At 41.4% G+C, this 13,750-nt stretch overlaps 1 protein-coding gene across 2 annotated transcripts in view; it reads left to right on the top strand.

Annotated features, from left to right (window-relative positions):
- The first annotated feature begins 5,909 nt into the window (after positions 1-5,909).
- Positions 5,910-13,750, top strand: part of HIBCH (3-hydroxyisobutyryl-CoA hydrolase) — a 91,808-nt gene continuing 83,967 nt past the window's right edge. The window contains exon 1 of one of the 2 annotated variants that reach the window (XM_036858008.1): positions 5,910-6,110. In XM_036858008.1, the coding sequence (XP_036713903.1) occupies positions 6,076-6,110 (35 nt within the window). In that variant the 5' untranslated portion in view covers positions 5,910-6,075. The remainder of the gene's footprint in view (positions 6,111-13,750) is intronic. The other variant, XM_036858006.1, reaches the window with a different exon arrangement.

Raw genomic sequence — 13,750 nt, 5'->3', positions numbered from 1 at the left:
AGAAAAAACTCATCCCAAAAGTATTTTGGGAATTACCTATAAAGAAAAATGTGGTAGGTTTTGTGTAATTTTTTTTTTAAATACATTTTATTTATTTATTTATTTATTTTTGGCTGTGTTGGGTCTTCGTTGCTGTGCGTGGGCTTTCTCTAGTTGCGCCAAGCGGGGGCTACTCTTTGTTGTGGTGCGTGGGCTTCTCATTGCGGTGGCTTCTCTTGTTGTGGAGCACAGGCTCCAGGTGCACAGGCTTCAGTAGTTGTGGCACGCGGGCTCAGTAGTTGTTGCGTGTGGGCTTAGTTGCTCCGCAGCATGTGGGATCTTCCCTGACCAGGGATTGAACCTGTGTCCCCTGCATTGGCAGACAATTCTTAACCACTGCGCCACCAGGGAAGCCCTGTAATATTTTTTATGTCCTTAAAAATCACTTTTATTTTTGTTACAAAACAATTATTTACTCTCAAGAGAAACAATAGAAAATATAAATAATAATAGAGAAGTAATGAGTCTCCCCTATTTCCACCACCAGCCAAGGATAACTGCTGCTAACATTTTGGGTATATATTCTTCTAGAATGTTTCTATGCATACACGTACACATTTTTTTCTAACAGAAACCATCTTTGTTTTTGAAATTTCCTATTTTATTAATGCTCCTATCTTTATCAGCTGTTCTTTGAATCAGTACACTAGGCATGGATACTGGTTGATGATCTGAGAAATAACCCATCATTGCCTGCCAAACCCACCTAATCTTGGAACTCATAAACATCCCCAGTATCCAAATAGATGGTTAAATCCCAGGGCCTCATGATCCAAGGTGACCCATTTATAGCTCAAAAAAGTTAAACCAGGTTAATCAGACTGTTATGCTGAGTTCAGAAAATGAGAAACAGATTGGCCAGTTAGTAAGTTTGACAAAAGCAAAATGAATAAGTAAATAAATAATGATTTAAAAGCGATATTGTGAGATGCTGTCACGAAGTAGAGTTGGGCTCAAACAAATCAAGACAAGTCAAAACCTCTTAAAAGTCAAGTTAGTATGAAGGTGTAGAAAAGCTATAGGAAAGGATGTGGGGAGCCAGACAAACTGGCCATGTTTCAAAGTGATACTGATAGAATTCAAATCTGATTTTGTCATGTTTCTGCTTAAATACCCGTAAGGTAGCTTCATAGACCCTTTGTGATCTGATACCATCCTGTCACTCCTTGCCACTATCAGAATGCTGGAGTCATGTTTTTTTTTTTGTTTTTTTTTTTTTAACATCTTTATTGAAGTATAATTGCTTTACAATGGTGTGTTAGTTTCTGCTTTAAAACAAAGTGAATCAGTTATTGGAGTCATGTTTTGTTTCATCTGTGCAGAGTTTTCCTATATCTAAAACAGTCAGTTCTTCTGAGTAGCTTTCTCTGATTCTTAGACTATGACAGGTGGTCCTGCTATGTGCTTCCATAGCACCATGTAACCTCCAAGGCTGCAGGGCCCAACACCTAACATAGCACCTGGATCATAATAGGCCTTCACTGACTATATAAAGCACCAAGAGAGAAGCAGACATTCCACAAGTCTGTGTGAGATTCCATGTGACCAAAGAAAGAGGGCAATGAAAAGAAAGGGCACCCAGATGTGGCTCATATGTAATCAATATTTAAAAAAAAAATTTTTTTTAAGTACTGGTTCAGTTGTAAAATTTAAATTAAAAATAATTCAGTTCCTCAGTTGTACTAGACACATTTGAAGTGCTCAGTAGTCACTTGTGTCTGATGTTGAACAACATATCTATAGACAACTGTGAGAGTTTTTAGCAGCTAAATAAAAAGTCAATAGTGGCATCCTAGGAAGATTTGTTATCAGTAAAATGCAGAGTGAATTGAAGGATGTGATGGTTGAGAGAGAAGAGAGAAGTTATATCTGGAATGAATTACATGTGGGTACTAGAATGGTAGCACTGGGGTGTTAAGAGGAGTGGGCAAATCTGAGAGATGTTTCAGAGAAATAATTGGCATGCCTCGATGACTGATTGGCAATGAGAGAAGAAAAAACTATTCAAGAGTGGTAGCCAGGGACTTCCCTGGTGGCACAGTGGTTGAGAGTCCGTGTGCCAATGCAGGGGACACAGGTTCAATCCCTGGTCTGGGAAGATCCCACATGCTGTGGAGCAACAAAGCCCATGCGCCACAACTACTGAGTCTGCACTCTAGAGCCCACGAGCTACAACTACTGAGCCCACGTGTCCTAGAGCCTGTGCTCTGCAAAAAGAGAAGCCACCGCAATAAACACGCGCACCACAACGAAGAGTAGCCCCCACTTGACGCAACTAGAGAAAGCCCGTGTGCAGCAACGAAGACCCAATGCAGCCAAAAAAAAAAAAAAAAAGAGTGGTAGCCAGCCTCCAAACCGCCCTCAATGATCCTTGCCTCCTAGTATTCACACCCTGGTGGGTGTAGTCCCCTCCTACACTGTACCAGGGTAGTACGTGTGACCTATAGAATAAGGCAGTAGTGATGGTACATCACTTCCAAGATTAAGTTATAAGAGATATGGTGGCTTCTGTCTTGGTGGTTCTCTCTTTTGGATCACTTACTCTGGAAGAAGCCAGCTGCTATATCGTGAGCAGCCCTGTGGAGAGGCCCCTATGGAGAGGGACTGAAGACTTCCAACAAGCTTGTCAGTGAGTTTGGAAGTGGGTCCTTCTGCCCCAGTTGAGCATTCAGATGACCGCCGTCCCAGCCAACACCTTGACTGCAACCTCAGCAAAGACTCTAAGCCAGAACCACCAAGCTAAGCCTCTCTCTGATTCCTGAGTCTCAGAATCAGAGAGATAAGAAATGTTTGTTGTTTTAAGCTGCTAAACTTTGGGGTAATTTGTAACAGCAATTGATAATTATTGCATCAAACCTTAATAAAAAGATAACCCAATTTAAAAATGAGCAAGAGATTTGAACAGCCACTTTACAAAAGAAGATACTAAGTATATGAAAAAGTGCTCAATATCATTAGATACAAGGGAAATGTAAATGAAAACCACAATGAGTAATACTATACACACACCAGCAGGATAAAATTAAAAAGACTGACAGCACAAAATGTTGATGAGGTTGTGGAGCACCACAATTCTTTTTTTTAAATTGAGATATAATTCACATATCATACTATTTACCAATTTAAAGTATGTAATTCAGTGGCTTTTAGTATAGTGCAACCATCACAATATATTTTAGAATATTTTTATTACACCAAAAAGACACCCACATGACTTAGCTGTCACCCTCCAGTTGTCCCACCACTCCTACCAAGACCTAGGCAGCCACTAGTCTACTTTCTGTCTCTATACATTTGCTTATTCTAGACACTCATATTAATGGAATCATACAAAATGTGGTCGATTGTGACTGGCTTCTTTCCACTTTGCACTGTTTTCAAAGTTCATCCATGTGGTAGCTTGTATCAGCAGTTCATTTCTTTTAATTGTCAAATAATATTTTATTGTGTGGATATATCACTTAAAAAAATCCACCAGTTAGACATATGGGTCAACTTTTTAGTGATTATGAATAATGATCCTATAAAGATTTGTGTGGATTATGTTTTCATTTCTCTTGGGTGTATATCCAGGAGAGGAATTGCTAGGTCTCATGGTAACTCTATGTTTAACCATTTGAGGGACTGTCAGACTTTTTTCCTGAAATGGCCATGGCATTTTACATTCCTACCAGCACTGTATTCAGGATTCCAAATTCTCCACCAACACCTGTTATTTTCTGTCTTTTTGATAGCCATCCTGGTAGGTGCGAAGTCATATCTTATCTTGGTCTTGATTTGCACTTCCCTGATGGCCAAGCATGTTGAGCACCTTGTCATATGATTATTGATCATTCGTACATCTTCTCTGGAGAACTGTTATTTTTTTTTCATAAGTTTATTTATTTATTTTTGGCTGTGTTGGGCCTTTGTTGCTGCACGTGGGCTTTCTCTAGTTGTGGCGAGTGGGGGCTACTCTTCGTTGCGGTGCGCGGGCTTCTCGTTGCGGTGGCTTCTCTTGTTGCGGAGCACAGGCTCTAGGCGCGCGGGCTTCAGTAGTTGTGGCGCAGGGGCTTAGTTGCTCTGCAGCATGTGGGATCTTCCCAGACCAGGGATTGAACCCGTGTCCCCTGCATTGGCAGGCAGATTTTTACCCAATGCGCCACCAGGGAAGTCCCAGGAGAACTGTCTTTTCAATCCATCGTCCATCTAAAAAATAGGGCTATTTGTCATTTTTTATTATTGAGTTGTAATAGTTCTTTACATATTGTAGATACTGGCTCCTTATCAAATATATCATTTGCAAATTTGTTTCCCTTTCTGTGGATTGTCTGTAACTAGAATTCTTAGTCCAAAATAATACAAACACTTTTGAGAAAGGTCCTGGGTTACATAATTTGCCCAAATTCACTAAACTATTCACTAAACTAGCACACTAAACTAGTGTGCTAGAGGCAGGTCAGGACCGACATAATTTATGGGGCTTAGTGAAAAATGAAAATGCAGAGTCCCTTGTTCAAAAATTATTAAAAGCAGAGCATTAAACCAAAGGCAGATTCCTTCTAAGCATGGGGCCTTGTGAGACACAGGTTACACACACATGAAGCTAGGGGGACAGGGAAGATTTGAATCTTGGGCTTGCAGGAAAGCCCTTGGTCTTTCCAGTAAACCATGCTGATGATTGTTCATTTTTTGTGCACGCTGAATGAGGGTGATGTCAAACAGCAATTTCCCACAGCAGGTTAAAAACTGAGTTGTAGGTCAGGAGTTCTTTCTGTGATGCCTGTTTGCCCTCTGTTCAATGGGTATTTGGTAATTATATTTGACTAGGTAGAAAGGTAATTTTTGACCAAAGGCTTGGCAGTATATTCTCAGATGTCAACTTGCTAAGACTAACTCCTTTAAATTCCCTCTCTCTGAAATTCTTCCCTGAATTCCTCCTTCCTGATAAATGTGTCAGTGGTTCAGTGGTGATGAAATGTTTGCTGCTGGACATCTGGGTGTATCTGGACGCAGAGAAACATTCTTCTGTATCTACATAATAGTTGATACTAGTGGTTGAGTCAAATTTTAGTTTCATTCAAGAGTAGGCTACTTTCTAGATGCAATTTTATGCTTTTGCTGATAACAGTAACTTTTAGTTTAGTTGAAGACATATATATCACCTCTTAAGGAGACAATTCTTGTCTGTCATTAAGGAAGATTGGGGAACTATAACTTTTCCAAAAAACCGGAAATATCTCAATCCTAACATGAAAGAAATTCTTCTATGTTAGGCTAGGAATAAATGACAGTAAATGTCCTCCTCTTATCACGTGTATTTCATCTGCTTGATTCTCAGAATAGAATACTAATCTTAGGGACTTCCCTGGCGGTCCAGTGGTTCGATCCCTGGTTGGGGGACTAAGATCCCGCAAGCCGCACAGCACAGCCAAAAAAAAAAAAAAAAAGAATACTAAGTTTACTTTTTAAATGTTTTTTGGCCGCGCCGTAGGGCATGAGGGACCTTAGTTCCTTAACCAGGGATACAACCCCTGCCCCTTGCAGTGGAAGAGCGGAGTTTTAACCACTGGACCGCCAGGGAAGTCCCAAGTTTACATTTTTAGTTTTTAAAAATCTTAAGATTCCAGAAAAGTCTTTCCTGTCAGTCTCTGCTAGTCAAACTAAGCTGGCTAGGTCACTTCGGTTTTTCCCAGGAGAGCCCCTAGCGAGCAAACTCTTCCCTCCGGTTCAACCCGCCTCTGCTCTCTGACCGCTCCTTCAGCCCTGCCCCGCCTCGCCCACCGCCTGCACCCCGGCCCCGCCCCTCCCATCCCCAGGCCCCGCCCCCTCCCACCTCCCGTCTCCCTCAACCATTTCCTCAGTCGGTGGTTCTCGTCCCGCCCCTCAGCGCCGCGCCGCGGCGAAGTCCTGCCCTAGGCCTCTCTGGCCCTCTGGAGGACTTGCCGTCTGTGTCCGGCGGCGCCGGGCGGCGGTGGGCGGGTCTGACGTGCGGCGTGAAGAGCCAAGCGAGTGGGCTGCCTGGTCCGGGCTGTTTTAGGCTCCAGTGTTTTGGCGATGGGGTTGCGGGAGATGTGGAGGCTCATGTCGAGGTGAGTGAGCGAGCGGCCTAGGGCAGGCTCATCGGCTGCGCTCGCCCAGGTGGAAGAGGTCGGGGGGGTGGGGACTGCCTGGCCTTGACGTTTCGAGTCGCCCTTGGAGGCGCAGCTCTGAGACCCGAGTCCCGACCCGCCTGGATCACCCTCTGCCCTCCTCTGGGTCTCGCTGTCACTCCTTCTAGCACCTTATTTGCAGCATCACCTTCGTTGTCTGCCTTTCTGGCTCTTAATGCAGCCTTGACCCCCGTTTCTTTCCTTTTTCAAAGTTGAGTAAGTCTGGGGGACACGCAGGGTTTCAACTTGGGGGAATTTTGTGGCATGTTTTGTGCTAACAAACGCTCGTGCTTTGCCAGCTGTATCTGTGCTTGTGGTGTGATTGTTGTTCAGCTCTGTCGCGTAGTTCCAGCGTTAGTGCAGCTGTCTGGAACTTCGAGGCGAGTGTTGCGCCGCACAGCTTGGCTTGGGGGAGTATGTGTGCAAACGTGTTGAACTTCTGAAAGTGCTACTCAATGCAGCTTGAGGTCAGCTGAGGAAATCTGGTAGCAATCACTGTAGGAAAGTTAGGCTGCAGGTCTTGAGGCCTACCGCCTGCCCCCATGCATTACCAGGTATCAGCTCAGGCTGCTTGAAGGGAGAACCGGCTAATTTCCTCGACAGCTGAAATTCCTGGGGTTTTTTTTTTTTTTTTTTTTTTAATTTATTTATTTATTTATTTATGGCTGTGTTGGGTCTTCGTTTCTGTGCGAGGGCTTTCTCTAGTTGTGGTAAGTGGGGGCCACACTTCATCGCGGTGCGCGGGCCTCTCACTATCGTGGCCTCTCTTGTTGCGGAGCACAGGCTCCAGATGCGCAGGCTCAGTAGTTGTGGCTCACGGGCCTAGTTGCTCCGCGGCATGTGGGATCTTCCCAGACCAGGGCTCGAACCCGTGTCCCCTGCATTGGCAGGCAGATTCTCAACCACTGTGCCACCAGGGAAGCCCTCCTGGGGGTTTTTAGTCTTGGATTTTGCTTTAGGGCAAAGGGATGGGAGTGGTTTTTTGATTTAAGAATAGTTTCACCTTTAGGGCAATGTGTCTAGTTGTTTTAACCTTGTATCCATGCACCTGGTATTCAGTATTTGAAGAAAAATCGAAGAGTTGCTTTCCTTCTTCGTTGTTGTTTTTTTTTTTTTTTTAATACCTTGAAATTAGTTGTCTCTGTGCCTCTAACCAGCTCACAGAGGAACTTGGCAGATATAAAGAAAATCGGTACATATAATCACTGCTGCTGCTTTTTTGAAGCTGTGAGCAAATACCGAATTAATTGAGAAACAAATTGGGAAAACATGTTTGTTAAGAAAATTAACTGACTTGGGAAAGAATCTGTCATTCCCAGAGTTCAGATTGGCTCTGTTGCATGCCCAGTTGCAAGGTGCAGACTGATTAGGCGAGTCCTGGACTGATTTGGGGGCTTTGATCAGAGATGCCTTTTCCAGGGCTAGCCCTGGAGTGGGTATTACCCTGGCAAAGCAGAGACCTGAGGCCAGTATCATCCAGTTTTAACAGCCTAATTACAAATGTACTAAGGAATACGGTGCCACAGTTTTCTGAGAGGAACTAGGGTCCCTGTGCTGTGGTTGACATTGTTGGGCAGTCCTTGAACCCTGGCTTCCCTTGGCTTTTCTGGCACTGTCTTGCTTTCCTACTACCACTCTCCACTACTTATCTTGCTCTAGTGCCAATACAGCCCTTGGAATTTTTTGTTATTGTTGTAGTTCCCTGGTAAAGTACCTCTCTCTGAAGAAAGCTCTCAAATTTGTATGTCTAACCTTGATTTATCCTGAGCTCTAGTACTAGTCACAACCACCTGAATGTCTCTTTTGCACCTCAAATATACATTTGCACATAAGTGCAACCCTTATTCCTCCTCTGCACTTTCAACTTCGTGGCACTATCTATTCTTCTGGATTCCTAAAGTTATCTAAGTTCTCCCACACTCCCAATCCTTATCTCTTCCAGCTGATTCGAATTTGAGCAATCCTCTCATTTATCACTTGTTGTTTTTGCAGGAACTTGATTAATGGACTTATCTGTTCCCAATTTCAATAGGTTCTGCACATGACTGCCAGATTAATCTTGCTGAAGTTTACTTAGTGCCTTCCATTCCTCTGCTCAGAAGCTCTTAGAGGTGTCCTCCTACCTATGGAATTAAATAAAAAGTTCCCAGCCTGGGTTTCAAAGATTAGGCCCCAGTTTAGTTCATGAATTCAACAATACTTACTGTCCTGTTACAGCTCCTGGGAGATAGTGTTCTAGGCACTTCTTTTATCCTGTAGCCAACCTGGACTTGTTGTTTTTTTTTTTTTTTTGAAGATTTTTTTTGATGTAGACCATTTTTAAAGTCTTTATTGAATTTGTTACAATATTGCTTCTGTTTTATGTTTTGATTTTTTGGCCATGAGACATGTGGGATCTTAGCTCCCTGACCAGGGATCCCAAGGATCGAACCCACACCCCCTGCATTGGAAGGCGAATTCTTAACCAGTGGACCGCCAGGGAAGTCCCTAGACTACTTGTTCTTATTGATTCTTACTTCAGGTCATTGAAGTCCAAGGAGATCAGATGAGAAACAAATATTTAAACAAAAGTAATACCTAGTTATCAAGTCTGATAAGTGTCTTAAAGGAAAAGAGAGCCAGGTTTAGAAAGGAACAGGGGCTCAGGGAGCCTCTTCAAAGAGACTGATCTTTTAAGCTGTTAATAGTGCTTTATTCCCTTCCTCATCTCCTCTGTGTTGTGCTGAACTATATTGTTTTGGTTTGCTTCTTGGGCTGCCTGTCTTCCCTTTCTTTTACTTCTGTGTAGTTGTTTCTGAAGGCTCAATATTTGATTCTCTGTTATTTTTATTATTATTATATTTTAGTCGAAGAGTCACAAACCCAAACGCAGATGCCCAGAAGGAATGGTGCCGGCTAGGTGGCAGCAGTGGGGATTAGTGGGGAACTAGTGAGCAATAGAGAGCGCTCTCTCTCTCTCTAAAGGCAGCTTTTCAGCCTGGCTGTTGTTGCCATGTCGTAGAGTGTAGACCCAGGGTTTCCAGAACTACCAGTTTGTCTGGAAAAGCTGGAAAGCTGCGTTTGTAAGTGAAATCCCTTGATCTTAAAGTGTTTGTCATTTTAAAACACTGCTAACCAAACAACACATTTGTAGGCTCAAGCAGCCTTCAGGCCATAGTTTTCCACTGTAGCTTTCTCACTTATTACTCATAGAGAGCTTAGAGGTTCTTAGGCCTCAGTGATTGTCTATACGTGTGACTTCCTGACATGTCTTTAGTTTTAACTTTTCCTTCAAACTCCAGTCTTTCTTCTCCACTCACTGTTGAATATTTCTACTTAGGTCATTACAACCTCAAATTCAAAATGGAATTCATATTTCATCCTACAAACCAGCTAGTTTCCTTCCCAAGCTTTTCAGTACCTATTTCTCCTAGCTCTCCTGGCATGAAATCTTGTAGTCATTTTTGGCATAATTCTTTTTCTTTTCCATTGAGGTTTTACTTTATAATAACTCAGTTAATCATTGCCTTGTTTCCACAGCTGGTGTTCATCAGTTCATGACTGAGTTACTTGGCCTTGATTTTCTGTTCTATTCACATTCTACCATGCCTAGTTCTGCTGTAATAATCTTCATTAAGTACTATTTTTATTATATCGTCATCTTAAACAGTTTCATGAAAAGTTAATTTTGTAAGCCCGTGTGTGCTTTATTGGATAATCAGAAATCTTCTAAACGATAAGGTTCTCATCCTTCTAAGACAGTTGTTTTTAACTTTAGCATGTATGAGGATCACCTGGAGGGTTTGTTAAAAATAGATTTATGAGCCTTACCCCACAGTGTCTGATTCAGTAGGTGTGGGATGGGGCCAAGCATTTGCATTTCTAACACGTTCCCAGGTAAACTCATTGTGTAGGTCCAGGAACCACACTTTCAGAACAACTGCTGCTAGCAGCCAAGTTGACCATCACTTGAAGGAAATAAACCTGATAAAGTGAATTAGTAAATTAGCATTAGCTGGGATGTGCATCTCTCTTCCCTTCCACCAGATGGCAGTTTGGGAGTCAAAAGGAAGGAAAGAGACCATAAATTCAGAATTACTTGGGAGACTCTGAACATGCAAATACATTTTTGAGATATAAGAGTTAATACCAGATTTTAAATAATAGCTGAGTATAAATCGGAACATATAGAAGTAATATGATGGTATAGAATCTGGCAGGGAACTTAGTTGTACTTAGGTTTGTTTTCTATTTTGCTTTATAGTAACTGGTCCAGAGATTTTTTTTGACCTGTAAATGGCATACACAGTGGGTCAAACTTGCCTTTGGTAGGTTTACATTAACTTTCTTTGAGTGAAATAAAATTCTATCTCATAAATAAAACTGGGACTTGAAGCCAGGCCTTGTGTTTCTCTTTGTTTATTCTATTATGCTGCAGGTAGTACTTAAACTGTTACATAAAACCTGCCAATCTGGCAGCATCCTCATTAGCCTTGAACTGGCATTTAGGTATTGGCCATTAAGGAATTCAAAAAGTTATTCTGGATCTAAAGAAATTAGTGCTTAAATTTTTTGATACTTAATTTTTCTTTTTGGAAGTTTTTTGGGTTAAGTTGAAAATATTTTTAGAAGTGGTGCTTTAGGGTAAGTGTAGTTCAGATTTTAAAAGTCTATATAAAACCTCTATTTTAAAAATACCCCTAAATAAGGATCTGTCACTTCAGGTTAATTTTTTTTTTTTTTTTGAAGTGGACCATTTTTAAAGTCTTTATTGAATTTGTTACAATATTGCTTCTGTTTTATGTTTTGGTTTTTTGGCCAAGAAGCATGTGGGGTCTTAGCTCCCTGACCAGGGATTGAACCCACACCTGCTGCTTTGGAAGGTGAAGTCTTAACCCCTGGACCACCAGGGAAGCCCCCCAGGTTAATTTTTATAAAGTATTGATATTAATGACAACTTGTCTGAACTTTGGAATCTTTTGGGGAGCTTCAAACAAGATACCTATGTCTGTGTCCCATCTCCAGAGTTTGATAATTGGTCTTGGATGTGACCGGGGCTTTGGAATGTTTACAGTAGTCCCCAAGTGATTCTACTGTGCAGACTAGTTGTGGAATTACTGGCTTAGGATAAGAATATTTTAGTTGTGGTAAGGCAAGTTCAGAATACGCTAGTCCAGGAATGTGAAGTGTGACTGACTTAAATTAGTGATTTTCCTCTTTTTTTTGTAGCAGCATTCAATTTGTAATAGAAAATGAAAATAATACAAATTCTGAATAGTAAGTTAGATTACAAATATTTTTATGAATTCAGTCAACTAGAATGTGGTTACAAGTGGTAACAATGGTCATATTGCCCTTTTTCTTAATGTCTCAGCTAAACTTTTGCCCTTCCAATAATCTCAAGGTATCCTTCAAAAATTAATAAAATTAATAAATTGGCAACTTATCAGGTCCATCAGATAGTATCTGTGTCTTTGCATATGCACAGCTCCTTCCAGCTGCTGCTGCTACTACTGATCTCAGCTTTGACCTCTCTCCGTATATCTTAAATCTCACTTCTTGTTTCCCAGTACAAGTTTCCCCTGCTATCCGAAAGCAGAGCATTTCTGTGAAACCTCTCATAAGCCGAAATGGTGTAAAGTGAAGAAGCAGTTATCTTATGACACATCTTGCTAATGGATGTACAAAACAAATTGAGATAAAGCACAGAGGCTCCCACAGTTCAAGTCTTTGGTCGCTTGGTGCTGAGATGCAGAGTGCAGTTCCTGCGGAAGGAGCTCAGTGGTGCCACTCTCACTGCTCGGGGTGCATGCTGCCTCTGTAACATCTCGCTTCAAAACAAACACTGAACGCTATTTTTGCTCTTCACCTGTTTTCATAAAAGTGATAATCCTCTTTGGATTTCTTTGGATTAGTGAAAACAGGTGCTAAGGTAGGTCTTCGGAAAAAGCAAAGTGGTGTAAAGCGAACTTTCGAAAAGCAGGAGGTGCCTGTATCTTCCTAATTATGGTATTTTTACATGCATCTCTCTCACTAAACTTTGAGTTTCTCAAAGGCAAGAACGATGACTTTTGGGGAGCTTTTTAAAAGACCCAAAGCTTAAAGATACAATTTGATGGACTTTCACGAACATACTCATTTCAGTGGCAGCTGGATCAGGAAACAAGATAGTACCAGCATCCAGAAGCCCTCTTTGTGCCCTCTCCAGTCACTACCCTCCCCCATGTTGCTTTTACTTTTACTTTAATTGTAAAGTATCAATACACGAAGTACTTAAATGTACTATTCTGAAGTCTATAGCGAACTTTTATATATGTGAACAGTCCTGTAACCATCATGATAGAGACAACTTCCAACACTCTGTTTCCTCATGCCCCTTCCCAGTTTCCCCCACCCTCCACCATTCTTACTTCTGTTATTATTGATCACTTTGCTAAGCTGTATCTTAAGCTTTGTATTCCTAGCCTAGCAAACACTTTTAAAATAACAGACTTAGAGTTGTATTGTATTTGTCTTGTAGCCAGTTTTCTTTTCGTAACTTCTGTCATGACTGTTTTTCTATGTCATAACTATTATTTAAATATTTTTAAATACATATTTTTCTTGACTATGTAATGGTTTTATATAGATGACAGTTTTAAAAATATTACTATATTGTTAGATACTTACTTTGTTTCCAGTTTTTTCCTTATGTAAATAATTGTTGCAGACATCTTTGTAAATCAAACTTTGATCGTGTCTGAGGTTTCCTTAATACAAATGCCTGTGAAATTACTAGGCCTAAGGGTATGATCATTTTAAAGGTTGTGGGTCCGTATTTCCAGCTTGCCTACTGGAAAGGCAATACCAATTTATATGTCTTCCAGCAATGTCTGAGAATGCCTATTGCATCCTTATCAAACTTTTTTTAAATTAGCAGTTTTCTTTAACTTTTATTTTTATTTTTTTAAATAAATTTGTTTATTTTATTTTTGGTTGCGTTGGGTCTTCGTTGCTGCGCGTGGGCTTTCTCTAGTTGCGGCGAGCTGGGGCTACTCTTCGTTGCGGTGCGCGCGCTTCTCATTGCGGTGGCTTCTCTTGTTGTGGAGCACGGGCTCTAGGTGCACAGGCTTCAGTAGTTGTGGCACGTGGGTTCTAGAGCACAGGCTCAGTAGTTGTGGCGCACGGGCTTAGTTGCTCCGCGGTATTTGAGATCTTCCCGGACCAGGGCTTGAACCCATGTCCCCTGCATTGGCAGGCGGATTCTTAACCACTGTGCCACCAGGGAAGCCCTTAACTTTTTTAAAAAAAGCAGTTTTAGGTTTACAGAAAAAATTAGTAGAAAATTTTGGCAAATGTATAATGACAAGTCTCTACCATTACAACCGTACAGACTAGTTTAACTGCCCTAAACATCCCATGCGCTCCACTTGTTCTTTCCTTCCTCCTCCCTCCCCTAAACCTGTGATATCCACTGATCTTTTTACTGTCTCCATAGTTTTCAGAATGTTCTGTGGTTGGAATCATACAGTATATAGCCTTTTCAGATTGACTGCTTTTGCTTAGCAGTGTGCATTTAAGGTTTCTCTTTTTTTTTTTTTTTTTTTTGTGGAAAGATAGCT

This window comes from Balaenoptera musculus, chromosome 7, assembly GCF_009873245.2.
Source record: "Balaenoptera musculus isolate JJ_BM4_2016_0621 chromosome 7, mBalMus1.pri.v3, whole genome shotgun sequence".
NCBI lineage: Eukaryota > Metazoa > Chordata > Mammalia > Artiodactyla > Balaenopteridae > Balaenoptera > Balaenoptera musculus.
Note: the sequence above shows the minus strand (reverse complement) of the source record. Positions and strands in the feature narration are given on the sequence as shown.